Source organism: Aspergillus tanneri (genome assembly GCF_003426965.1).
Source record: "Aspergillus tanneri strain NIH1004 chromosome Unknown AapTan_5_pilon_pilon_pilon, whole genome shotgun sequence".
NCBI classification, from domain to species: domain Eukaryota; kingdom Fungi; phylum Ascomycota; class Eurotiomycetes; order Eurotiales; family Aspergillaceae; genus Aspergillus; species Aspergillus tanneri.
Window position 1 is genome coordinate 1,218,491 of NW_022984632.1, and position 25,318 is coordinate 1,243,808.

A 25,318-nucleotide genomic window follows, 5' to 3' on the forward strand; every position below is an offset into this window, starting at 1 on the left:
GAAGAATAAATATCTCAAAAGATGCTGTGGGGGCGATGCGGTCGAGACGCGGCGGCCGACGTTGACCGATTTCTCAGGCATCTATCCTTCCCTCTGCTTCTTTTTTCTCCGCCGCGTGAGATTCATCGATCGATCGGTCGATTTGTTTCACTTCTACGTACTCGTCATCGGCACCACCCACTTCCCCTCCCATCATGGACCTCGAGACTCCCTCGCGGCTTTCCGATGAGATGGTCAATTTCAGTCTTCTGCATCCGACCGCAGCCTCCATCCTAACCCCGCGACTGGGCTCCCTTGCCGTCGCGGGCAGGAAGGCCATTCCCACGCCGAACTACACTCCTCTGACGTCGCGAGGAGCGGTGCCACATGTGGCGCATGATATGATGCGCAGTCAGACTGCCATTGGGAGCTTGTATTTTGGATTGGAGGATTGTAGGTTTCTGCTTTCCGATTTCGCGTGAGACTCGAATCCAGGCACTGACTGTGGCTGCCCATCTGGGCTCAGATCAGTCATGCAACAGCAGAATAAAAATTCGTTCCCAATTTACCAGACCCCCACGGGGCCTCATGAGTCGGCCTTGCGCAAGTTCACCTGCTTCCCGGACGAGCTCGTATTGATTCTGGGACCACGTCGCGTGCCTCCGATTGCCACCCCTCCGACAAACACGGCCAACTCGATCGCGGTCATGACGTCTTTCGGATTCCGACAGCTAGAAGCCAACCAATATACTGAAGCCGTGCAGAAGCTCCGACCGGATATCGTCGTTGGCCTAGCCGATTTGGTTCCGGGCCAGCAACCCGGTTTTAAGAGGCGCGGGAAGATGGTCGATCGGACCCATGCGTTCACGATGCATGCCACCGACCAGCTATATGGACAAGCGGTTCCGGAGGAATGCCGCTCTAAGGCCGCTTACTTCGCGCCGGTACTGCCGCTAGAAAACACCCAGCAGATGCTGTATCTGGACGAACTGGAACGTGATCTACGTCCGTACGTCTCCGGTCTGGCATTGTACGAGTCGGCATCACTGTCAATCTTACCGGAATCCTTGGGCGGTCTCCCACGACTGCTTTTCAGCGAACCGGCAACGCCGCATGACATTCTGCGGGAGGTGTCGCTAGGTGCGGACCTGGTCACCGTGCCTTTTGTGGGCACCTGTTCAGATGCCGGAATCGGACTAGATTTTATCTTCCCCTCTCACGCTTCATCCGGATCTATCGCCGAAGAAGCTCGACCGCTCGGATTCGACCTCTGGTCGTCGACATACACATCCGACACGAAACCGTTAGTTGAAGGCTGCCAGTGCTATTCGTGCCGGAAGCACCACCGCGCCTATATCCACCATCTCCTAACGGCCAAGGAAATGCTGGCGTGGACCCTCCTCCAGATCCATAACCTCCACACCATGGACACTTTCTTCTCTCGGATCAGAGAAAGTATCCAGTGTGGCACCTTCGACACTGATGTCCAGACATTCCAGCGGTTCTACACCTCGCAGCTTCCCGCACAGACTGGCCAAGGCCCCAGGTGCGTACCATCATCCCCATTCTCTAATCTACAATGCTCTGCTCTGCTCCTCTGTCCAATCGACTAACCAAGGGACAAAATCGCCCTACATTAGACTACGCGGCCATCAGGTCACACCCTCGAGCGCCAACCAACCACGCCGGAACCCTCGCGCGTTCGGTCGACTGGATGATGCGTTGGAGAAATTCGCCGAATCGCAATCGTCTTTGGCCACACCCGATACGGATGCCGATGGCCTGGAAGCGCACGGATTTGCAGAGAAACAACGGTCTTGAGGATCTTGCACTCACACACACACACATATATATATATATATATAGCATTGGTATTGGGGGGCGGTGTTATATAGGGCATTTCAATAGACTATCAACAATCGAGATTCATAGTAGGTCACCTGTTTCTTTTTCAAGAATTTAAATGCCATCTCAACGCCATAGCGAAGGCCGTCATGATCATAATAGGTAACAATAATTAAAGGAACGAGAAATGGTCGTCAATTCAATAATTATGAAGGGCGTTCAAAAAAAAAAAAAAAAATTAAGGAGGACGAGGGGGAGGAGGAGAAAAAAGGTCTACTTGCTATTCGCTAGAACCCTCCACATCCACTTCGTCTCGTCCTCTTCCTCCTGCGAGCCGATCTCCGTGCCCGCACCAAATTCCTGACCCACGACGCACACCAGCCAGACATCGTTCTTGGTCTGGTCGAGGAAGCGCTCCGAGGCAGAGCCGCGCGGATAGATGCGACGCCACTCATCCCAGATACGGAAGGCCTCGTCGCCCCAGGCGCGGAAGCTGACCTCCTCGATGATGGTCGGGGAGACGATCTCCTTGCCGCGGAAGACGCCCCAAGTGACCGCGTTGACGTTGGCCGGGTTCATCTCCAGCGGATCAGCGTCCGAGGTGGGCCCGGGCATCGAGGTCTCGAAGTCGCCGTGCACATTGGTCGCGAACCAGGCTAGCTTCTCATGCCCGTGGTGCGTGAGGAGCGGCTTCAGTACCGAACGGTAGTCGGAGGACGGGCAGAAGAACTCGACAAACGGTTTCTGGAAGACGAAACCCTCGCCGGGCGGACCCCAGCCGAAAACGCGGTCGTCGCTGCGGACGCCATTGACCGCGGGCTGCGAGGCCAGCGTCCACCAGCCGTGGCGGTCGATGAGCTGGAGGAGCTCGGGCCGGATGATGTCGGTTTCCGCGCTCAGGCCGCTGGCTCCTTCCTCGGTGCCGCCCTCAGACCACGGGACGATGTGCAGTTCGCCTTGAAGATGGCGGCGGAATAGCGTACTGACATCCTCGCGCGACACGGGGAAGCCCCAGATGCGATGGCCGACCGGGGGTGGGACGTGCAGCGAGGGCCCGTAGCCGTCGATCTCGCCGAAGGCGGGTGAGCGTGCATCACCCCATCGGCCGTTGGGGAAGTCGTCCCAGGTCGCCTCGCGGCCCAGGGCGCCCAGTCCTTCGGAGATCTGCAGGGTGGTCGTGCGGTCGGGTGGCAGGGCCGGCATGCCGGCACTGGTGGCGGGGGCTTCGTGCGAGACAGAGTCCTTGGAGGATGACTCGGCGGCCTGCACCTTGTCAACGATGACGCGGTTATGCGGCAAGGAGTTGATGGACTCGGCTCGTCGCCGGGTCAGAGACTGGTTGGGCATCCCGTTCGGTGCCACGTAGGTGGACGAGTCGACCGCGGACAGATGGCCACCGTCGACGAGCGCCGCCTCGTCGTCGTCGTCCTCCGATAACGGGGGGATGAGGTCGCAGCGCTCTAGGATGAAGGAGACCGTCTTCTCCAGGTTCAGTGTGTAGAAGTGGAATCCGCGTGGCCCCGGGTAGGAGATGTCCCGGATGCCGCCCACAAGGTCGGAGACGATGTCAACGCCCATGCGCTTGACGGCGTCATCATCGTATCGGACGCGGTCGAGTTGATCCAGCATCGGGGGCGGGATTTGGACATGGCTGAGCTTGGTGACGCGGGTGAGGATCTTGTAGCTGTGGATGGGCATCAAGCCCGGCAGAATGGGGATGGTCTGGAAGGCACCCGACTCGTGGGATCGAAGGCGTTTCTCGAATTTCGTATAGGCGTCCAGGTTGTAGGTCAGCTGCGTCATGATAAAGTCGGCGCCCGCCTGGGTCTTTTCGACCAGGTAGGGCAGGTCTCGCTCGGGGTCCTGGACGTCCTGGAAGGAATCCGCGGGGTGACCCTCAGGGTAGGCGGCGACACCGATGCAGAAGTAGTCGCCATGCTGCTGGCGAATGTATCGCACCAGGTCGACGGCGAAGGTGAAGTCCTTGTTGCTGTCATCCTCACCGTGCATGTTGTACTCTTCACTGCGGGGGGGATCCCCGCGCAGAGCTAGGATGTTGCGTATACCCAGAACCTTGGCCTCCTCAAGGGCATGATCAACCAAGGCACGACTCATATTGGTGCAGGTTAGATGGAGACAGGTCGTCAGTTGCAACTGGCGCTGACAGATCTCAGCCAACTCCAGCGATCTCTTGGCGGTACTTCCTCCAGCTCCCCAGGTGACGGTGACGAACAGCGGTCGCAGTGCCTGGGCCATGCGCTCCAGACGGGCTTGCAGGTTGGCGAAACCCTAGGTTACATTAATATCTATCTATCTGGATATATTTATAGAGAGATATATATATGTAGGGGTGGATGAACGCACCATCTGCGTCTTGGGAGGGAAGAACTCCAACGAAAAGTAGTTGGCATCGGGCGGTAAAGCCGCGATCTTATCGGTGATCTTCTCCATGATGCCGAGGGTAAAGAAAAAGAAAGAAGAAGAGAAAACAAAAAAAGAAAGAAAAAAGTGGGAGAGATGAAGGAGTGAAGAAGAGAAGAAGAGAATAAGAGAAGAAGACAAGAAGAGAAGAAACTGAAGTGATGAGAAGTGGAAGCAGAAATGCGGGACTCGCCGATCGTCCGTTCCGCCCCTCAATTTCTCTCTCTCTTCTTTCTCTCTCTTCATCAGTCAAACAATGTCGCGATATCCTCGTCCTCTTCGTCTTCGTGCCTTCAATCCATGGAAATCCTCCTCCCGGTGCTTTTCGACCCCAAAAGACTCTCCGTCTCGCCTACATCGCTTCAACGATCGCCTCCCTCCGTTCCTACGCTCTTACACAACGCCGCTCCTTGGGGCTCCTGGAACGCATATCACCTCTTTTCTCATCCTGCATGAAATCACAGCCATCGTCCCGTTATTTGCATTGGTTGCGGCCTTCCACTACGGTGACTGGTTGCCGGATCTGACGTCCAGTAAGGCCTTCGAGGACGGCACTCAGCGTTTTGGTCGGTGGCTACGGAAAAAGGGCTGGGTGGTGGAGGAAGGAGATGAAGAACAAGAGCAAGGAAAAGGACAAGAAGAAGAACAAAGACACTACGGGGACTCCCTCCCGTCTAGAAAAGGCGTGCGTCTGGTGTGGGAGTTTGCGACGGCCTATGCGATCACCAAGGCTCTTCTTCCCCTGCGACTGGCCGCCAGCGTTGGGGTGACGCCCTGGTTTGCCCGAGTTGTTTTGGTCCCCGTGGGCCGCGGGTTACGCACCCTACTAAGGCGCCAGTAAGAGGCCGTGGACCAATCTCTCTGTACATAATGGATTTCTTTTTGTTTGCTAGATTTCTTATGACATGTGGACGGATACCAACATCTATTCATCTACTACCTCGGATGCAGTTCCGCCGAACCACGCGGAGAAAATTAGGCCTTCTCGTAGATCCACTCGAACTGGCTCTGCTTGTAGTTCTGGAGCTCCTCCTTCTTGAACCAGAGGGCAATCTCCTTCTGGGCGCTCTCGACGCTGTCGGAGCCGTGGCAGACGTTACGGCCGACGTCCTGCGCGGAAGGTCAGCCAATCAGCTCAAAGGGATGGATTCCAGCGGCAGTCTGCCTTGGAGGAACTTACAATGGCGAAGTCACCACGGATGGTACCGGGGGCGGAGTCAAGAGGGTTGGTGGCACCGAGGATGGCTGTAGTCCCAGGGTCAGTAACACGAGGCGGAACTACGGGGCTGGGGAGAACTTACTACGGCCAGTCTTAACGACGTTGCGGCCCTCCCAGACCATGGCGACGATGGGGCCGCTCAGCATGTCTAGAGGCAGAAGTTAGTCTGGTTGCCGACGGTCCCTCCGGTCGAAACGACGCCCAACTTACAGGAAACAAGGCCGGGGAAGAAAGGCTTCGAGGAGAGGTCAGCATAGTGCTTCTCGAGGTGCTCCTTGGAGGGAGAGCAGAGCTTCAGGGCAACAAGCTTGAAGCTAATCACGATTCGTCAGTCGAGGGACTATTATTATATTGGTAGGCGATGAGGATAGTACGAACCCACGGTTCTCAAAGCGGGAGACGATAGGGCCAACGAGTCCACGCTGGTGAGAAACGGTCAGTTCCTTCTTCAAAAAAGCCACTCCAGTCCAATCGATCATACCTGGACACCGTCGGGCTTGATGGCAATGAAACTGGGAGTTCTTGGTTAGCGGGGTTCGGCGGCAGGAGGGGTAACACCAGCAGTAAGAACTCGGTCGAAAAGAAGGGGAAAAAAAAGGAAATAGGCCCATTGGGGAAAAATTGTGCTACTTACGTCTGCTCGGTAGACATGGTGATGGACGAGAGAATAGGGTGAATGAATTGAAGGTCAATCAAAACTGTGTTGGGGACGAGAGGAAGAGAGAAACCGAATCTTCGTGGGAGTTGGCGAGATAGAGAAAAATATATGGGGCGGAGGGGCAGTTGGCTGCCTGGTGGCCTTGTGGCCTGACTGCCTTGTGGCCTGAGTGCCCTTCTGCCTTGCTGCCTGGTGCCGGCCTAACCCCAAACGGAGCTCTCCGCCATCTCCAACTCCATTTGGCCAGCCTGGAATGATCGATCGACCGACTGCCATCCTCATCCATTGTGTCATTCCCATCCATCCAATCCAATATCTGAGCCAGCTCTGGTAGATGCAACTCGGCACTCGCCATTGTTGTATCGTCGGAGGTGGACCGTGAGCTGAAACTGAACCATGGCTGGGAGCCGGCCTTTGTCCTTGTGGACTCTGTTGAACTCGGTGCTTCTGCTGTTAGGGTGCCTCGTCATCCCCGGAGGTGAGGATGGTGTACGACGACCATCTTCTGTCTGCTCATGCTGACCACGCTTGATTCCATCCAGTCTCCGTGAAACACGAAAATTTCAAGAAATGTTCCCAGTCCGGCTTCTGTAAACGAAACCGGGCGTTCGCGGACGATGCCTCTGCCAAGGGGTCGTCATGGACCTCCCCATACGAACTCGATGCGGCCTCGATTCACTTCAAGGACGGCCAATTGCAGGGAACGATCCTCAAATCCATCTCACCGGACCAAAAGGTCCGACTGCCTCTCGTGGTCTCATTTCTAGACTCGGGCGCCGCCCGAGTCGTCGTCGATGAAGAAAAACGTTTGAAGGGGGAGATTGAGTTCCGCCACGATAGTCGAGCGCGAAAGCAGCGGTATGATGAGGCAGAGAAATGGGTCTTGGTCGGAGGTCTCGAATTGAGCAAGTCCGCCACTCTGAGCCCAGAAACCGAGGTCGGTATGACCAAGGTCTTGTACGGCCCGGACAATGCGTTCCAGGCCATCATCCATCATGCGCCGTTTAATGTAGACTTCCAACGGGACGGACAGACCCAGGTCCAACTGAACCGCAAGGGATACCTAAACCTGGAGCATTGGCGACCGAAAGCAGATGCCCCTGCCGGTGATGAACAGAAATCCCAGGAAGATGAAAGCACTTGGTGGGAGGAGACCTTTGGTGGCAACACCGATTCCAAGCCCAAGGGACCTGAGAGTGTCGGCCTCGACATCTCGTTCCCCGGATATAGCCATGTGTTTGGAATCCCCGAACACGCCGATTCGCTCTCATTACGGGAAACCAGGTAACGATCCTCTGTTCTTCATGTTGATGACGATGCCTGGCTAATAGTGATAAATCAATAGAGGTGGCTCTGGGAACCACGAGGAACCATACCGGATGTACAACTCCGATGTTTTTGAATACGAGCTGAACAGCCCCATGACCTTGTATGGCGCCATCCCCTTCATGCAAGCGCACCGAAAGGACTCGACCGTGGGTGTTTTCTGGCTCAACGCCGCCGAGACTTGGGTGGACATTGTCAAGTCCATCCCCTCGGTCAACCCTCTTTCTTTGGGCACCGGATCTAAGACCGATACACAGAGCCACTGGTTCTCCGAATCGGGGAGAATCGACCTGTTTGTTTTCCTAGGACCCACGCCGCAGGATATCACCAAGACCTACGGGGAACTGACGGGCTATACCCAACTGCCCCAGCAATTCGCGATCGCGTACCATCAATGCCGCTGGAACTATGTCACCGATGAAGACGTCATGGAGGTCGACCGCAACTTTGACAAGTACCAGATCCCGTATGATGTCATTTGGCTGGATATCGAATACACCGACGACCGCAAGTACTTCACCTGGGACCCGCTCACCTTCCCGAACCCGATCGGCATGGAGCAGCAGCTGGATGACTCCGAACGCAAGCTCGTGGTCATCATTGATCCTCATATTAAGAACAAGGACCAGTATACGATTTCAGAGGAGATGAAGAGTAAGAACCTCGCCGTCCTGAACAAGGATGGTGAGATCTACGACGGCTGGTGTTGGCCCGGTTCATCTCACTGGGTCGATTGCTTCAACCCCGAGGCCCTCAAATGGTGGAAGGGCCTGTTCAAATACGACAAGTTCAAAGGCACCTTGCCCAATGTGTTCATCTGGAACGACATGAACGAACCGTCGGTGTTCAACGGGCCTGAGACCACCATGCCCAAGGACAACCTGCACCATGGGGACTGGGAACACCGTGATGTCCATAATGTCAACGGCATCACGTTTGTGAATGCCACCTACGGTGCGCTGCTGGAGCGCAAGAAAGGGGAAGTCCGTCGACCGTTTATACTCACGCGCTCGTACTACGCGGGCGCTCAGCGCATGTCTGCCATGTGGACGGGAGATAACCAGGCCACTTGGGAGCATCTGGCCATCTCCCTCCCCATGGTTCTGAACAATGGCATCTCTGGGTTCCCCTTTGCCGGTGCCGACGTTGGCGGGTTCTTTCAGAACCCCAGCAAGGAGCTCCTCACGCGGTGGTATCAAACGGGTATCTGGTATCCATTCTTCCGCGCCCATGCGCACATAGACACTCGCCGACGCGAGCCGTATTTGATCGCGGAACCCTACCGGTCCATCATCGCCCAGGCCATCCGTTTGAGATACAACCTTCTCCCGGCCTGGTACACCGCCTTCCACGAAGCATCGGTGAACGGAACACCCATCGTGAGACCCCAGTACTACGTCCACCCGTCGGATGAGGCGGGCTTTGCCATCGACGACCAGCTCTATTTCGGCTCCACCGGTCTTCTCACGAAGCCTGTCGTTTCGGAGGGGACGCAGTCGGTGGACGTCTACATCGCGGACGACGAGAAATACTACGACTACTACGATTACACCGTCTACCAGGGGGCTGGCAAGCGACACACAGTGCCAGCTCCCATCGAGAAGGTGCCCTTGTTGATGCAAGGTGGTCACATCATTCCCCGCAAGGATCGACCTCGCCGCAGCAGTGGGCTGATGCGATGGGATCCGTACACCCTGGTTGTTGTCTTGGACAAGAATGGGGAGGCAGATGGAACTCTATACGTGGATGACGGAGAGACCTTCGAATTCGAGCGCGGGGCCTACATCCATCGCCGCTTCCGGTTCCAGGACTCCACGCTGTCCTCTGAAGATCTGGGGACCAAAGGAGCTAAGACGGCTGAGTACCTGAAGACCATGTCGGATGTTCGGGTGGAAAGAGTGGTGGTGATCGATCCCCCGCGGGAGTGGCAGGAAAAGACCAGCGCAACCGTCATCGAGGAGGGTACTAAAGCGGCGTTCACTGCATCGGTAGAATATCACACGCAGAGCACTGGAAAGGCTGCGTACGCTGTGGTGAAGAAGCCCAACGTGGGCATCGGTAAGACGTGGCGAATTGAATTCTAAAAGACAGAGACATTGGGGGGAAGGTCTCCATACATACTCCGACTTATACTGAATGCTAGGCATCCATGGGTACCGCAAGAGTCTTGTAGCGAGAGTACCTTTTCTTTGGTAGACTACATAGACCATAGGCTGATCGTCCGTCAATAAGAAAAGAGAAAATGGAAAAGCGGAAATGACGGATCCGCTGAGTCAGCGCCAGGAGGGACAACAGACGCATTCGTTGGAAATGGACACTGCTTGCCGGTGGTTCATCGCTTTTAGCTCTGATCGGTCGCTGCTTGGCTCGGTCCATCGTCCATTCTTATTTTTATTCGTATCCGGACGATTGTCGGTTTTTTTTTTTTTTTTTTTTTTTTTTTCTCTCTTTCCTCCTCCTATCTTTCGCATGGATCGCGTTGTTTACTATTGATTGAAAGTCCGCCCCTGACTCCGCCTCACCTGCATCGCCTCGTCCGGGAGAATTCTACTTTGTAGGGTCCACTGAATCGATTTTCTTTCTCATCCCTCGAAAAACAATCAGAACAAAATTTATAAAAAAAAAATAAAAAAGGAAAAGAAAAAGAACCACGAATGATTCCGAGGGAACCATCGATCGCACAATGTATCTCGTGTCGTTGGCTCTAGAGTATGGAGCGCCGGTCTTGTACGTGTGATCCCTGGATGTTGAAACGGAGAGTGAATGCTGACCGAGGGGACGTCGGATCGGAATCAATCAGTCTCATCACCTCTCCTTTGACCTCATATACCGATCAAATCCTCAGCATCCACCGGAGTAGGAGTTCGGCCGGCTTCTCCCTAGACATCCCGCTGATAATGTTGATCGCATCGATCTTGAAGTGAGACACTCCTGGAACAATTCTCACGTGCTATCCGAGATTGACAATTGCGGCCTAGGGTCTTCTACTGGTTTGGCGACTACTACTCGCTTGCACTGTTGGTGCAAGCCATCATCATGATCGGGGTGCAGATGGTATTGCTGAAAGTCGCACTGGATAACCGGCCATCCCCGGGCGCGAGGGATGGGGTCGAGCATGTACCTTTCAGCAGCGAAAATAGTGACGGGTTCTCGAGGCCGTACGGTTTCTGGCAGTGGAAAAGTGCAAAGCCGTACGTTTCCCTTCCTCTCCCCTCTTTTGAGTAAGGGTCACTGACGGCGATAGATACTGGTTGTTTTTGGCGTATTTCCTTGGGGCATTATCCTTTATCCAGTTATTTCTGGCCCCCATCTCCCGGTCGGAGTTGTACATCAGCTCGCTTGGATATACTGGCCTGGCCGTGGAGGCCACACTGCCCTTGCCGCAAATTGTGGCGAACCATCGGGCGCGAGCCTGCAAAGGATTCCGGCTTTCGGTGCTTGCGGCGTGGATTCTCGGAGACATGATGAAGCTGGGCTATTTCTTCTTTAGCCAGGAGGTGATTCCGTGGGCGTTCCGCCTGTGCGCCATGTTCCAGTGCGTGTGTGACTGCTACCTCGGGGTGCAATTTTGGATGTATGCCCGATCCTCCTTCCAGACTGCAGGCAGCTCGATGGAGCTCGGAGAGAAGGATCTCCGGATGACTTGAACGAAGGGACGCTGATACACCGTAAATAGTCGTGACAGTGCTAGAGGACGAGGACGGCGAAGATCTTAGAGCCAGTTCGATAGAATTAATATGATGACCTTATAATATATGGATCTAGTTATATATCTTCCCTTCGTTCATTGTATATAAACCCAATGCCCGTTGTCAGGACGCTAGAAGGGAACCAACCCTCCCCCCCGCGTGACCCCACCACAGCTTCTCATTCCTGACCCTCTCCATCTTCTCTCCGCAGTCCCAAGCCAGCTCCATCAGGATCGAATTCCAACGGATATATATTAACTTCTGAAATCTCAGGACTCTATTCCTGTACTTTGCTCCTCTACATCGCCATGGAGCCTCTCGGGGAAACCATCCGAATCGGCTATGTTCCTGGTAGGGTCACCCACACTTGGACTTGACGGATGACGTCTATATAAAACATAATATATTTAAAGACCTCGCAATCCCAAGACAAAGAATTGGACTAACGGTACGCCTTGTAGAACATTACCTGTCCCCACTCCACTTGTCTCTACGCTCTGCAGCGCTGCTTACGGTGCCATTCACGATCGCGCTGGTCCCCTTCCCCTCCGGCACGGGACACATGATTACCTCTCTCCGCGAGGGGGAGATCGACCTTGCCATCGGACTAACAGAGGGATGGGTGGCTGGTCTGGCGGGGAAAGCGCAGGCGCAGAAGGATGCTGCATCTGGGGGTTACAAGATGGTCGGTCAATGGGTTGATACGCCCTTACGGTGGGCTATTGTTACGGGTCGAGAGAGAGAGGACATCCAGTCCGTGGCTGACTTGAAAGACAAGCGAGTCGGTATCAGTCGACCAGGCAGGTACAGTATTCCCGGATGAGAGAGACACCCCCATGGCTAGAGAGAATGGGTATTAATCAGGGATTCAGTGGCTCCCATATCATGTCGTTCGTGCTGGCGCAGAAACAGGGCTGGCAACCTGACACCTTGACTCCCGTGCCCTTGGGTCCGTTCCAGGCCCTGCGCAACGGGGTCACCGGCGCGGATGCCCCCGAGCCCTCGGCGGAGTTCTTCATGTGGGAGCAGTTCACCACGAAGCCATACTTCCACGCGACGGCGGAGAACCCTCGTCCACCGCTTAAGAAGTTCGATGAGATCTACACCCCATGGCCATCGTGGATGATTGTGGCCTCCACCGCCGTCTTCCCGAACCCCGAACAGGACGACAAACTGAGGCATTTGTTCCGGCTCTTCGATCATGGGATCCGGGACTTCGAGGCCGATCCCTCGCAGGTAGTGAGATTACTGGGAACAGGGGAGCTGGGATGCACGTACACGGAGGATGACGCGAAAGAATGGCTGAAGGACGTCAGGTTTGTTCATGGGACGAGGGGAGTGGATCGGAAGATGGTTGAAAGCGTCGTCGATGTGCTCAAGGTCGCTGGGGTGATTGATAGCAACATGAGTTCCGACGAGGCGATTGACAGAGTCATTGGGATTCATCGGTGATCGATCTAGCTAGCTCTCGAGAGGTCAGAGAATAAACACCGAGATAATCCCGGTCCCTCGAACATAGGATCAATTAAATTCATGCTCTGTAGGGTCTGCATGCCTTCATCACTGGGACAACGGTCACATTCCCGTAACCGGGTCATTCGGTGTCACCACCAGAAGTCATCCATCCATCCCAATTCCCAACAGTCTGGCCATCTCCTTGCTTTTTCCTGCACATGGACTCGCACATATACCCTTCGTATGGCATCGTACAACTATCTCGCCAGTGGTAGCTACTACATCCATGGATTGCCTATTGAATGACCCTCGATGGTTCTACCACCGTCCTTCGAATGGGGGATACTAAGTTGAACCACTTCATAAGCAAACAGGATCAACATTCCACTAACTGTCCGGTCCCCTGACAACGAGACAAGAATGTACATCGGACACTTTCTCGGCGGAGAGGCAGCTTTGTGCTAGAGACAGCTACGGCCGATGATCTGGAATGTTGGGATAGGACTCTAGGATGACGAGGCTACCCCCCATCTGACAGGGTCTGTTGATTGAATGACCATAACAAAGATAGATATGGCTGACATAAAAGGACTCTCTCTCTTTGTCCAGGTCGGAGGCTTGTTCTTTTTGTGTGTGTGTGAAGCGGTCGACAGTCATTTCCGTCCGATAAAGCAGACGACGCCCGACATCTCTTCAGGTCCTCTCCCACCCTGATCTGATCTTTCTTGGTTTCATTTCCATCCACACTCCTTGATAGAATCATGTCTTTCCTTAAGAATCTCCTTGCCTTGACGATGGGGCTGGCTTCTCTGGGAGAAGTCTATGCCGGACTCGACCTTACCTCTACTTCAAATGTCGTTGTTTATTGGGGTGCGTATAGGATTGAGTATTCCAGAGATCAATGGATCGACTGACAGGTGGTTTCTAGGCCAAAACTCCTTCAGTGGAAATGGAGATCTCGCGCAGCAGCCACTGAGTCACTACTGTGATGGTGAGTGCTCGTCATCCAATATGCGTGGACAGATCCTTTATGCTAACGAGTTCGACCAGACTCCAACATTGATGTAAGACCTTCAGGGTTTGGAGATGGCTTTCCATGACCACCGACGCTCACACTAATCTAGGTGATTGTAATGGCCTTCTTGATGAGGGTCAACGGCCAGGGCGGTGCCCCGGAAGTGGATCTCGCCAATATTGGCAACGGCTGCACCAGGTTTGAAGGGACCAATCTCCTGAACTGCCCGGACGTCGGGTATGCAACGCTCCTCCTTGGACCGACAGGTCGATGGAAATAAAATCCCAGAAAGGCTGACCCTCCCGCAGGTCCGACATCACGACATGCCAGAAGAAGGGCAAGACGATCCTCCTCTCCATAGGTGGTGCCACATATAGCGAGGGAGGATTCCAATCCGAGTCCGCCGCAAGGGAGGGAGCGGACCTGATCTGGAAGACCTTTGGGCCTCCTCAGTCGGACATGCGGCATACGAATACGACCGTGCATCTCAACACCACGCGTGGCCCAACTGTTCGGCGGCAGCAAGCCGTCCATCGGCCCTTCGGCAATGCCGTCCTGGACGGATACGACTTCGACTTTGAGGCCAACGTGTTCAACATGGCCCCCTTCGCGAACCGGCTTCGCGAGCTGTCGGATGCCGACCACTCTCGACAGTACTTCCTGACGGCGGCACCGCAATGCCCCTACCCGGACCAGGCGGACAAGGACATCCTCAATGGGCCGGTGTCGGTGGACGCGGTGTTCGTGCAGTTTTACAACAACTACTGCGGCGTGGACGCGTTCGCACCCGGGAAAGACGTGCAGAACAACTTCAACTTCGCGGACTGGGACAACTGGGCCAAGAACGTGTCTCAGAACAAGAATGCCCGGGTATTCCTCGGGGCGCCCGCCAACACGGGGGCCGCTAGTACCGGCTACATGCCGATCGACCAGCTGACTCCGGTGGTTGAGTACAGTAAGAAGTTCTCAAGCTTTGGCGGCGTCATGCTGTGGGATGTCACTCAGGCATATGGCAATCCGGGCTTTCTGCATGGCCTCCGCCAGACTCTGGGAACGGCCAAGTCGGCCATCACTCGTTCCTACCGCTACCGGTCGGGTATTACTCGTCCGTATCGCTACCGGCCGGGTCGACGGTAGAGTGTGAGAATTGGGTTCTTGTGTATATTGTTTCTTTTTTTTTTTTTTTTTCCTCTTCGACCTGTCAAGTGTATATAGATGGGTGCGGGATTCGCGAGAGTTTGAGGATGATTTGCTTTTATGCCGAGGATTTCAGGCATCTGGACTTAGGGCTATGCGTGCCTCCTCCACATCCTCATCCTCCACATTCGCTTTTTCCACCATTACAATTCTCATTACTATCACTGTCATAATCTTGTCACCAATAATGCCATTGTTCCCATTTCCACTATACCCAGGAAATCCTAGTGCAGCGTCTCGACTCGTCCTTGCGACTCGTGCAAGACATCGACCCACTTGTTCTGCACGCTAGACGCACTATTGATTTTTCGCTCCTGTCGATCTTTTGAGGGTCTTTAAGCTGGCATCCAAACATCTATATCCAAGAGTGCAAAATAAGTGAGGGACTGCACACAATGGATCCGTACGGGCCAACGATCGAATCGCCGACTGGTTGTCCCAACTCCCAGCCCTTTGCGAGACAGTCACTAGGGCTTCGTGTGTCTTGGCCTGCAGAGATGCTAATGATGCCACCTCAACGATTCTACATATATAAAGGAGTGAGAATGTCGGCCGTTTTAATCTACAGCATCGCTTCAATTCCCTCCACCCTTGTATACTGAAGGCGCAAAGATAGGCAGTATGACTCTCAAGCTGCTGTACACCCTCATCTCTTTCCTGACCCTGGCGCTGGCGGCGTCGGTGGCCCAAACCGACTATGAAGTCATGGTTATCGGCGGCGGTCCGTCTGGACTGAGCGCCCTAAGTGGACTGTCGCGCGTCAAACGCAAGACGGTGCTCTTTGACTCGGGCGAATACCGCAATCTCCCAACCAGGAAGATGCACGACGTGATTGGCAACGACGGGACCGTCCCGAGCGAGTTCCGCAGCCTGGTTCGCGAACAGATTTCGAAATACGGCACGGCCACGTTCGTCGACAAGAAGATCACTGCCATCTCCCCCGTCATCGACTCCTCTGCTAACACCACCTACTTCAATGCCACCGACGCCGACGGCGAAGTCTACTCGGCCCGCAAGCTCGTCCTGGCCACCGGTCTGGTCGACATCATACCCGATACCCCGGGGCTCCAGGAAGCCTGGGGTAAGGGCGTGTACTGGTGTCCGTGGTGCGACGGATACGAACACCGCGACCAACCATTCGGCGTCCTCGGCCCACTAGCAGAGGTCGTCGCCAGCGCGCTGGAGGTCTACACGTTGAACCAGGACATCATTGCCTTCTTGAATGGCACACACACTCCCGAGGCGGAGGCCGAACTGGCTGCGAAATACCCGGACTGGAAGAAACGGCTGGAGATGTACAACGTCCAACTGGAGAACGCAACCATTTCCTCCTTCGAACGGATCCAGGACGGCGAAGACAATCACGACGACGAAGGTCGCGAGTTCGATATTTTCCGTGTGCATTTCACCAATGGCTCCTCCGTTGACCGGAACGCCTTCATTACCAATTATCCGACCGCGCAGCGCTCCTCCATCCCGTCCAGTCTGGGTCTTGCTATGAAGGGCAAGAGTATCGATTCCAACTCGGCTATGCGCACCAGCATGTCTGGCGTCTTCGCCGTAGGGGACTGCAATGGTGATGGTAGCACTAACGTGCCTCATGCCATGTTCAGCGGCAAGAGAGCCGCTGTCAATGCTCATGGTAATGATCCCCTCCTTCTAAGGTATATAGCTGAGGCTAACCTCTATATAGTGGAAATGGCCAATGAGGACTCCACTGCTTCTATCTCGAAACGCACACTGTCCAGACGCGCCATGGAGAAGGAGGCCGAGAGGCTGATGGGATCGGAATTGGAGATGCTCTGGCACCGCGCTCGTGGACGGTGATAATATATATCTGTCGAGTCGGATCGGACATTATATATATTTGGTTATTTAATTATGCATAAATACCGCAGAGACAATAAATAGATAGTCCGTCTTAGCTACAATATCCCATAGCTACTCCTACGGTGGAGTCAATCATCGTGCAGGTATATCCATAATTTAACAACTCAAGATCCAACAGTAAATAATACGAGGAAAAAAGAAAAGAAATGAAAAGAAAAAACTATTAGATGATTAACAAGAAGTTTCCCTCCACGTATTACATGTTTCTCAACTTTTCTCGCCATTTCCCTGTGACTGAAATCATCTCACCATTGCCCTATGTCCAGTATTCCAAGCAACAGCGACGAAGTACCGGACCGTGGCGGGGTCCGCGGCGCAATGGAGTTAGTCGACTTCCTCCTCTTCCTTGCTAGTTGCCAAAAAGAACCGACCTGGCGGCTCACCAGGCTTCTCGTATTCGACGGTCAACCGCGCCAGGTGGCCCAGCAGGTTCTCGAACTTGAGCGCATCTTTATCTTGCTTGGCTCGACCAAGATCATCCAGCCACTTGAACTTGTTCAGCATGAAGTACACCAGGGCGATGACAATCTCCACCCCCAATGAATAGCCCCAAACCCGGACCACGGTGACGATATCCGTCCACCCGTTCGTGGTCTCCACAAACTTGTCTTTGGGATTGGTGGGCATGGTTTGATTCGTGAACCAGCCGAACAGGCAGAAGATCGTCGCCAGGACATCCACGCCGAGAATGGCCGTGACCAAGTGGATGGACGGCCAGGTTTCGGCACCTCGAGTGACGAAGATGAGCCAGTTCTCCGTGAGGGCAACCTCGAGGAAGATGACTTCCTGGATCGAACCCCAGTTCTGGATGATGCCACCGGAGGGAAGGAACATGCTGCCACGAACCACCCACGTTCCCAAGGCCAACAGAACACCCAGTAGCACCGAAATGAACCAAATCTTGGGAATCTGCCATTGTACGGGTCGCAGTTCAAACGACGCATTATCATATGCCACCGCAACAGTCGCCAGATCGGCAAACAGGGCAAGGAAAACAATCAGCTCGACTCGAATACTTTCATTGATGATGATCATCGACGTGACCAGGTAGATCTCTAAGTGCAAGCAAAGGGCAATCCGATACTGGATGTATGCTTTCATGCGGTGGAAAATCTGCCGAGCCATCTTAATCGAGTCAATGATGGTCGAAAGCCCGGGTTCCAAGAAGACAATGTCCGACGCCGACTGTGCAGCCTCGGAGGCGCCCTCAACCGCGATGCCACAATCAGCCTTCTTCAACGATGGCGCGTCGTTAACACCGTCTCCGGTCATTGCCGTCAGATGGCCTCGTTCTTGGAGCATCTGTACCACTTGGTATTTGTGTTCCGGGAACACCTCCGCAAATCCATCGGCTTTCTCCACCAAGTCACCAGCCATGGCACCACTCAGTCCTCCGTGAATCAGTTTGTCGGAGTTGTACACTTTGGTCCCAAGAGCAAGCATCTTGCAGGTCTCCTTGGCAATCGCGAGGGCGTCACCGGTAAGCATCTTGACACTAATGCCCAAGTTCTGCGCTTCATGGATCGTCTGCGCCGTGTCGTCTCGGGGAGGGTCAAACATGGGAAGGATACCAAGGAGTGTCCAGTCTTCTCCCTCCTTTTGCACTGCCACTCCGAGGGAGCGGAAGCCGCGATGCGCAAACTCCTGGGTCTTTGCCTTGTAGTGGTCGGCCGTCTCTTTAGAACACTTTGCCAGTTGGAGGACTGCCTTGGGGGCGCCCTTAGTACAGGTGTATCTAATCCCATCGCAAGTGGCAACCGTTACAATGCGCTTGGAGACCGGGTCGAAGGGTTGGAATTTTTCCGTCTGCCAGCCCCTGCGAAGGATCTCCCTGGCTTTGGGATACTGCCTGAGGGAAAGGATTGTCACTTTGTCAATCGGGTCCAGTGAATCTATATTGTGTGATGACGCCAGGACAGCCACGGCAAACATCCAATCAATGTCAACGCCTTCGGCAGCATATGGGCTTCGAATGCTCAACTTATTGGCCGTCAGTGTACCAGTCTTGTCAGAACAAAGGATATCCACGCCCTGTTGTTGCGTATTAGCTCTCGTCCTCTAATGCTTCCTGTGTCCTGAGGAACTGATATGGGGACCACATACCGCCAGGGACTCAATCGCGGTCAACTTCTGCACGATTGCCTTCTTCTTCGCGAGGTATGCGGCTCCCACGGCCATCGTGGTGGTGGTCACCACTGGAAGACCAACGGGCACACCGACAATGAGCAAGGCAAGGGTGTAATGAAGAAGGGTCTGCTGACGAGGCTCGGCAATTGGCAGATGGCGGAAGAAGCCACCAATCCAGGCCGCCAAGATCCACGCCATGACGAGGATCAAAAGAGACATGCCAATGTTGTCCATGACAATTTCGAAATGGCCAGCGCCTTGGGCCGACTGGACCATACTGGCCGTTTTACCCACGAAAGAGGACTTTGCGCTAGCCTGGACAATGGCGAAGGCCTTACCGCGCTTGCAACCCGTGGTATAGTAGATCATCTCGCCCATAAAACGATCAACCGCAAGCGACTCTCCAGTAATAGACGAGTGGTCACAAGCCAAGATAGGATACCCTCGCTTCCTCTGCTTTTGCTCTTTCTTTTCCTGCTTTTCTTCCTTTTCTTGGCCCTCTGCAGGCTCATTGTCGTCAAGATCAGACTCCGAGGTGCTGCTGAGGTCGCCTTGATCCCGGATGGTTTTGAACTCCTCAAACCCGTTGGGGTCTTTGAAATCACAGACTACCCGCGAATCAGCTGGAACAATCTGACCTTCTGCAATAATAATCTGTGGACATATGGTCAGCATCCTCGGCACACCAACTTGGGGGGGTCGAAATAAAACTTGCGTCGACATACCACATCGCCAGGGACGAGCTCGCGGGCCAGGATCTCCTTTTCTTGGCCATCACGAATGACCGTGGCTCTCATTGCAATGTCACCTTTCAGGCTGGCTACCACGTCGGCCGCTTGTTTCTCCTGGTACCAACCAACGGAAGCATTGAGGCCTAAAATACCGATGATCACACCAAAATCGATCCAGTCGTCCAATCCGGCAGCAAGAAGGACAGCCAGCTCCATCACTGCGGTCAAGTTAGATATGCTGCAATTGCTCCACTGACCCGGTCAGGAGACACAGAATCCCACTCACCATAGAGAATTGGGCCTCGGAAGTAGGAAATGACTTTGGCGATTGGATTCTCTTTTTCCGACACCAGCTCGTTCCACCCTACCCGTCGACGCCTGACCGGGACTTCACCACTGGGCAGGCCCTGACGAATGTCGGTGAGGAGCCAGTCATCTGGTAGCAGCCGCAGATCCTGGTCGACGCGCCTGACAACCACCTTGCGCTTTTTCCAGGGAGCATACCAGACCCGCCTCACCTCTTCTTCCCCAGCGCCTTCGTCGCCTCTCCCCTCCCGAAAAGTGGAGACGTACTTGACAAGCTTGCCGTACTCATCAAGGTTGGCCCAGTCTTCCTTGTAGGACACGCGGGAGATACGTCTAGAGGAGCGTCCCTCGGAAACAGAGACGCGACTGTGCATAGCCCGCTCGGCGTCACCCGACGAACCACCTTGCTCAGGCTGAGCCTGAGCCTGAGCCATGTTCGTCCTCGATTGATTGCCTCGGACAGCAGGGGGTTTCAGCGGACGGGGGCCTCGTGCTCTCTTTTACAGCCGTCTAAGTACGGTGTCCAACCGGACCCAAAAACAAAAGTGAGTGAATCAAAGATTGAAATTGAGAGAAAGAGTCCCAAGCAAAACGACAGAATACCCTGCACGAAAGAAGCATCTTCCCTTCGGGTTTGGGAGTAGAAGCAAGGAGAAGACGGAAAGGTTTTTGGTCCAGAGATGTGCAGAGATTACGACCATCCCCCAACGCACATGGGCCGCGGTCTCTCTACGAAAAGAATGTCATGCTGACGTAGTCGAGTCCAAGAAGGTTCCGAGTGGCTCCCTGGTGATAGATACCAGTGTAGTACTAAGCTGGATTTCGGAGCCAGACCAGGGAAACTGAGCCCAGAGTCACCTCGTTGTATGCAGTCGAGGGACGTGACTCGTTCGTTCGATGGCTCCTCGATGGTCTTGACGTATGAGACATCTGGCACCTATCCGAAGGAACCGTTCCTCCACACCATGACGGACCGAGTATGCCAGGGAAACATTCCTACGTACCTCATGGGCCCTGGCGTATTACAAACTTAGCCTGAGAGATGCGGGTGAATTGACTCGGGAGGGACCGCATGACGCGATGATGATTTCCAGGGTTCAAGCCAAGAGGTGACAACCGGCAAGTCCGGTCAGAACCACGGAATCGATGGATAGACAGAAGACCAAGTTTAATGAGTGGATCGGTGGGGAAGTGGAGGCTCTAAGCTTTGCTACTATACGTATCTTCTCTTGGATGCAGTGCAAAGAGGTGATGGCTGAGATGAAGAGAAGTGAAAGCACGAAGGACTAAGAAGAAGTGAAGAAGTGGAAAAGTAAAGAAGAGAAGAAGAGAAGTCAAGAAGTTGAGAAGTCGAGAAGAGAGCCCTTTCAGATCGGGATTAACTAGTTACCAGTCTCGTGGCTGAGTCATCAACGAGATTCTTGGATTCTCTCGCATGCAACACTGGACAAAGTCTCGACGTAATCGTCCTGATGCCGTCATCACTATATAAGTACAATTGTATAAAGTTCAAGGAATGCGACGGAATCTCAAACGGTGGAGCTAATCATCCGGTCATCTCCACTCCTTGGGAACAAAACACATAAAAAATTAAAAAAAAAAAAGAAAAAGAGAAAGACAATTACCGCAGCGGAGCAGCTACTAGAGGGTTTCTAGAATCTCCAGGGCATACAGTCTCGGAAGGACCCTTTTTAGATCTATGAATTCTATCTTAAGATCTACGGACTGGAGAGAAGGACAGAACTGATAGATTTAATGCAACAATTGTTTATGATCGTTAATAGGCGCATTAAATCATATAGTCTGTCCGTCTATATATATCCGTCAAGACGGAAGCTCTATTTTCCCGCTTTGCCGGTGGGGATGTTGAACAGCACAGCCGGCTTGCCGGGAGCATAAGGCTGGTCGAGGCGGTAGTATCCCTTGCGTTCGAACTGGATGATATCCCCCACCTTCAGTTCGGCAACGTTGCAATCGGCCACGGCATCCTCGCGGGTCTCGGCATGATAGTTCACCACATCCTCAAGAGCATCGTTCTCCTCGATCGTATCCTTCTTGAGGAGGAAGTCAAAGTCGACCAACTCCACAGGGATCAGCTCCTGGCCCTCCGTAGACAACCAGGTGACCTTCTTCTCCGTCTTCTTGAAGTCTCCCTCCAGGTGGAGCTCCAGTTCCAACTCCTTGACCACCCCCGATGCGTCGGTCACGATCTTGCGGACAATGGCATTGCCCCAGTTCATGAGCGTAATTTCTTCGTCCTCCTTGAAGCTGCTGGCGTCCTCCTGGTCGAAGACAAGAGAGCCGCTGAAGGCCACCTTTTTGGTACCAACGGCGGGGTTCTTGTTATGCTTAGGTTTGTCCTCGACATAGGCGGGATTGGGAGCTCCCTTGACAATCGCCTTGACCATGTCCTTCTTGAGGACCGCCGTGTGGCGGGGGGCGACGGGGTCAACGTGCTTCTTGTTGGTGGCCCAGAAGAGCGTCCAGTCGAGGTTGACGATGTTCTTGCTGGGACCCTGCCGGAGGATAAACTCTCTCAAGGCAGGGATCGTCATTCCTCGCCGACGGATACCACGAATGGTGGGGAACAATGGCGAATCCCAGCCGGACACTGCACCCTGGTCAACCAGCTTGGTGAGCTTCCTCTTCGATAGCAAGGTGCGGATGAAATTCATGCGGGCAAAATCCCAGATCTGAACATGGCGGAGCTTGAGGGTGTCCAGGAACCACTGGTATTGAGGGTTCCGGTCACGGTACTCGATCGTCCTGAGCGCATGGGTCACTCCCTCCACGGAGTCGATGATAGGGCAGCAGAAATCATACGTCGGGTAGATCTTCCACTGACTGCCGGTACGGATGTGCGGCGCAGGGTTGCAGCGGTAGATGACGGGATCCCGCATGGCCTTGTTAGGGTTGTCAACGGAGATCTTCGCACGGATGCACCATCCCTGGCCCTCAGCCGTCCCTTTCTTCATCTCCTCAAAACGAGCAAGGTTCTCCTCGACGGAAGCATCGCGGCGCTTGCTGGGCTCCCCATCCATTCTCTGGGCCGCCATGGTCTCCTTGTCGGTGTCATCGGCATAAGCGTTACCGTCTTTGATGATCTGAATACCGTACTGGTACAGTTCCTCAAAGTAGTCACTGGTATGACTGATCCTGTCGGGCTTGATGCCCATCAGGGAAAGGTCCTCCAGAATAGACTCGGAGAACTCCAGCTTCTCGTTGGAGGGATTGGTATCGTCAAACCGAACTAGTAGAGTACCGTTGTATTTCTCGTGGGCAAAGTAATCGTTGAGTAGGGCTGCCTTCGCGTGGCCGATGTGGAGGTAGCCAGAGGGCTCGGGGGGAAACCGAGTCACCACTCCTTTCTCAGTGTTAAGGAGGGCAATGTCATAGTTCGCACCTGTCTCCTTGGCCTTGGATGTCTTCTTCTCCTTTGCCGAGGCATTCAGGGTCTCCAGGGCCGAGGTGACCCAGGGGCACAGGGACTCGAGGAAGCTGAACCAACGGGTTAGGTTGACAAGAGCTCCCTTCCTGATGGCGGAAATTGCAACCCGGTTTCCACGAAGAGCACCCCAGAGGGCAATGTCAGCAGTAGAAAGCGAGTGCCCGACCACAAAGGACCGCAGGAGGAGGTGGGTGTTTAGGCGCTGAAGCTGGGGGTCAATGGCCTTAAAGTCAAGAGTGGTGAAGGATTCAATCTGCGAGAGCCATTCATTCTCCTACACACGTATGCTATTAGCTTTTTGTCTGGGTTTGCCTTTTTTTTTTTTTTTTTTTTCTTTCCTTGTCGTCATTGCGGACTAGGTCGTTTCTTACCAATTTCTCATCCTTCGCATTGAGGAACGGTAAATTGGCCCGCAATTCCTGAATAGCATTCTCCGTGCCATAAGCTGGTTTACCACTGACGCCAGTAAACTGAACCACAGCCTTGTCGCCCTGCTCAAGGATGGCCGTCTCCTCGTAGGTAATCGAGATCACTGGGTTTGGGCGGGCCTCATTGACGGAGGTTGCGACGAGAAGAACCGGGAGCAACGAGGCCTGGTTGGCCCGGGCAGCTAGAGTCAGCTTCATGTCCGACATGATTTCGTTCACCTCTGGAGTAGGGAAACTAAAATGAAGGAAGTGAAGTTGGATTGAATATGGAGGGGAAGAGAGCAAATAATTGTGGAGGGGCAGTGTTCATTCCTAAATGGGATTCCGCCGGGCTCACGTTTCTCCGGCAGGACGACGAGAGGTTTGGGCAGAAAACATTCACCTTCACCGACGCCATCAGCACTCGCACCCTGTTGGGTTCAACCATGGCCTCCTACAGTTCGCTCCTGCCCACTGCGGCACGGAGTCTCCTGTCATCATGTCGTTCTCCTCTCCGGCAGGGCTCAATGGCCCCCGTTTTCTCCAGCTTTCACCAGCAAATTCGGGGAGCAAAGAACAACCCCCAAGCGCAGGCTAAAAAGGCCAAGGACAAGAGTGCGAAGAAGGGGAAAAAGGGTCCCAAGGTGTTTAAGCAGCGGGATCTGAAGGACATGCAACAGTACTCGCTTTGTGAGGCTATGAGGTAGGACTTTCCCTCCTCCCTCTCCAGTTCATCACCCAGGACTATAACTAATGGAAATCGACCTGTAGATATATTCGCGCATTCGAAGTTGGCCGTGAGCCCACCGTCTCCAAATATGAGGTTCACATCCGGTTGAGGACGCAGAAGGACGGCCCGGTGATTCGCAACATGCTCCGGTTCCCCCATTCCGTGCAGACCGAGTCCCGAATTTGTGTGATATGCCCCCCGGGATCGAGACACGAGAAAGAGGCTCGCGCCGCCGGAGCTGTCCTCGTGGGTGAGCAGGAGGTATTCGATGCTATAAAAGCGGGCCGGATTGAATTTGACCGTTGTATTTCCCACCCGGATAGTTTGGATGCGTTGAACAAGGCTGGACTGGGTCGCATTCTCGGTCCTAGGGGTTTGATGCCTAGCGCTAAGACTGGTACGGTAGTCGAAGATGTGGCTGCCCGGGTGGAGATGCTACGTGGTGGTACGGTATACAGAGAGCGTGATGCCGTTATTCGACTCCCCATCGGACAGCTGGCATTCACGCCCGAGCAATTGCGAGACAACCTGCGCGCCACGATCGAGCAAGTCAAGAAGGATGCAGCGGGCCTCAACGATCGCATAAACAAGGAGATTTACGAGGTGGTGAGTGTTATCTCGAGAACCCGTTTGACATGAATAGTCCCTGGGACTGACCCATTCTAGGTGCTAAGTTCGACCAATGGCCCTGGCTTCAGCCTGACGGGCGAATTCAAACCCGATGACTTCGATGCCGCATCTTTGAGCGGTCTGTAACAATGGCGTCCAGTTCCCGGTGTACAGAATATGTTTTATTAGGCAGGACACGGTGTATAATGGTATTGCTTCATAAATAGTCTTTTTGCTCTAAAACCGATGAACAATCGTCCCCCAAC

General features: G+C 54.0%; 12 protein-coding genes across 12 annotated transcripts; 8 read left to right on the forward strand and 4 right to left on the reverse strand.

Annotated features, from left to right (window-relative positions):
• Positions 1–194: 194 nt before the first annotated feature.
• On the forward strand, positions 195–1,800 carry ATNIH1004_009818 (tRNA-ribosyltransferase family protein; the record flags this gene model as incomplete). Its single annotated transcript, XM_033574400.1, has 3 exons — positions 195–432; positions 511–1,525; positions 1,620–1,800. The coding sequence occupies 3 exons, from the start codon at positions 195–197 to the stop codon at positions 1,798–1,800; spliced, it is 1,434 nt and encodes a 477-aa protein (XP_033422418.1).
• A 297-nt stretch (positions 1,801–2,097) lies between these two features.
• ATNIH1004_009819 (methylenetetrahydrofolate reductase (NAD(P)H) MET12) lies at positions 2,098–4,275 on the reverse strand (the record flags this gene model as incomplete). Its single annotated transcript, XM_033574401.1, has 2 exons — positions 2,098–4,113; positions 4,189–4,275. 2 exons carry the CDS (start codon positions 4,273–4,275, stop codon positions 2,098–2,100), a joined length of 2,103 nt encoding a protein of 700 aa, XP_033422419.1.
• Positions 4,276–4,501: 226 nt separating this feature from the next.
• ATNIH1004_009820 (uncharacterized protein) lies at positions 4,502–5,086 on the forward strand (the record flags this gene model as incomplete). The annotated part of the gene is made up of 1 exon (XM_033574402.1): positions 4,502–5,086. The coding sequence occupies one exon, from the start codon at positions 4,502–4,504 to the stop codon at positions 5,084–5,086; it is 585 nt and encodes a 194-aa protein (XP_033422420.1).
• A 134-nt stretch (positions 5,087–5,220) lies between these two features.
• On the reverse strand, positions 5,221–6,115 carry NDK1 (nucleoside diphosphate kinase; the record flags this gene model as incomplete). The annotated part of the gene is made up of 7 exons (XM_033574403.1): positions 5,221–5,355; positions 5,426–5,490; positions 5,547–5,612; positions 5,675–5,778; positions 5,843–5,886; positions 5,946–5,976; positions 6,099–6,115. The coding sequence occupies 7 exons, from the start codon at positions 6,113–6,115 to the stop codon at positions 5,221–5,223; spliced, it is 462 nt and encodes a 153-aa protein (XP_033422421.1).
• A 403-nt stretch (positions 6,116–6,518) lies between these two features.
• Positions 6,519–9,532, forward strand: ATNIH1004_009822 (glucan 1,3-alpha-glucosidase ROT2; the record flags this gene model as incomplete). Its single annotated transcript, XM_033574404.1, has 3 exons — positions 6,519–6,600; positions 6,665–7,406; positions 7,468–9,532. The coding sequence occupies 3 exons, from the start codon at positions 6,519–6,521 to the stop codon at positions 9,530–9,532; spliced, it is 2,889 nt and encodes a 962-aa protein (XP_033422422.1).
• An 813-nt stretch (positions 9,533–10,345) lies between these two features.
• ATNIH1004_009823 (PQ-loop repeat-containing protein) lies at positions 10,346–11,095 on the forward strand (the record flags this gene model as incomplete). The annotated part of the gene is made up of 3 exons (XM_033574405.1): positions 10,346–10,368; positions 10,427–10,639; positions 10,693–11,095. The coding sequence occupies 3 exons, from the start codon at positions 10,346–10,348 to the stop codon at positions 11,093–11,095; spliced, it is 639 nt and encodes a 212-aa protein (XP_033422423.1).
• Positions 11,096–11,445: 350 nt separating this feature from the next.
• Positions 11,446–12,589, forward strand: ATNIH1004_009824 (uncharacterized protein; the record flags this gene model as incomplete). The annotated part of the gene is made up of 3 exons (XM_033574406.1): positions 11,446–11,488; positions 11,599–11,941; positions 12,010–12,589. The coding sequence occupies 3 exons, from the start codon at positions 11,446–11,448 to the stop codon at positions 12,587–12,589; spliced, it is 966 nt and encodes a 321-aa protein (XP_033422424.1).
• Positions 12,590–13,353: 764 nt separating this feature from the next.
• Positions 13,354–14,744, forward strand: ATNIH1004_009825 (glycoside hydrolase family 18 protein; the record flags this gene model as incomplete). Its single annotated transcript, XM_033574407.1, has 5 exons — positions 13,354–13,462; positions 13,521–13,583; positions 13,643–13,656; positions 13,717–13,844; positions 13,916–14,744. The coding sequence occupies 5 exons, from the start codon at positions 13,354–13,356 to the stop codon at positions 14,742–14,744; spliced, it is 1,143 nt and encodes a 380-aa protein (XP_033422425.1).
• A 681-nt stretch (positions 14,745–15,425) lies between these two features.
• Positions 15,426–16,631, forward strand: ATNIH1004_009826 (NAD(P)/FAD-dependent oxidoreductase; the record flags this gene model as incomplete). Its single annotated transcript, XM_033574408.1, has 2 exons — positions 15,426–16,446; positions 16,498–16,631. 2 exons carry the CDS (start codon positions 15,426–15,428, stop codon positions 16,629–16,631), a joined length of 1,155 nt encoding a protein of 384 aa, XP_033422426.1.
• A 387-nt stretch (positions 16,632–17,018) lies between these two features.
• ATNIH1004_009827 (putative plasma membrane H(+)ATPase) lies at positions 17,019–20,292 on the reverse strand (the record flags this gene model as incomplete). Its single annotated transcript, XM_033574409.1, has 4 exons — positions 17,019–18,725; positions 18,798–19,475; positions 19,547–19,770; positions 19,839–20,292. The coding sequence occupies 4 exons, from the start codon at positions 20,290–20,292 to the stop codon at positions 17,019–17,021; spliced, it is 3,063 nt and encodes a 1,020-aa protein (XP_033422427.1).
• Positions 20,293–21,696: 1,404 nt separating this feature from the next.
• On the reverse strand, positions 21,697–23,941 carry ATNIH1004_009828 (glutamate--tRNA ligase GUS1; the record flags this gene model as incomplete). Its single annotated transcript, XM_033574410.1, has 2 exons — positions 21,697–23,580; positions 23,678–23,941. The coding sequence occupies 2 exons, from the start codon at positions 23,939–23,941 to the stop codon at positions 21,697–21,699; spliced, it is 2,148 nt and encodes a 715-aa protein (XP_033422428.1).
• Positions 23,942–24,159: 218 nt separating this feature from the next.
• MRPL1 (mitochondrial 54S ribosomal protein uL1m) lies at positions 24,160–25,199 on the forward strand (the record flags this gene model as incomplete). Its single annotated transcript, XM_033574411.1, has 3 exons — positions 24,160–24,416; positions 24,485–25,049; positions 25,110–25,199. The coding sequence occupies 3 exons, from the start codon at positions 24,160–24,162 to the stop codon at positions 25,197–25,199; spliced, it is 912 nt and encodes a 303-aa protein (XP_033422429.1).
• Between the last annotated feature and the right edge of the window lie 119 nt (positions 25,200–25,318).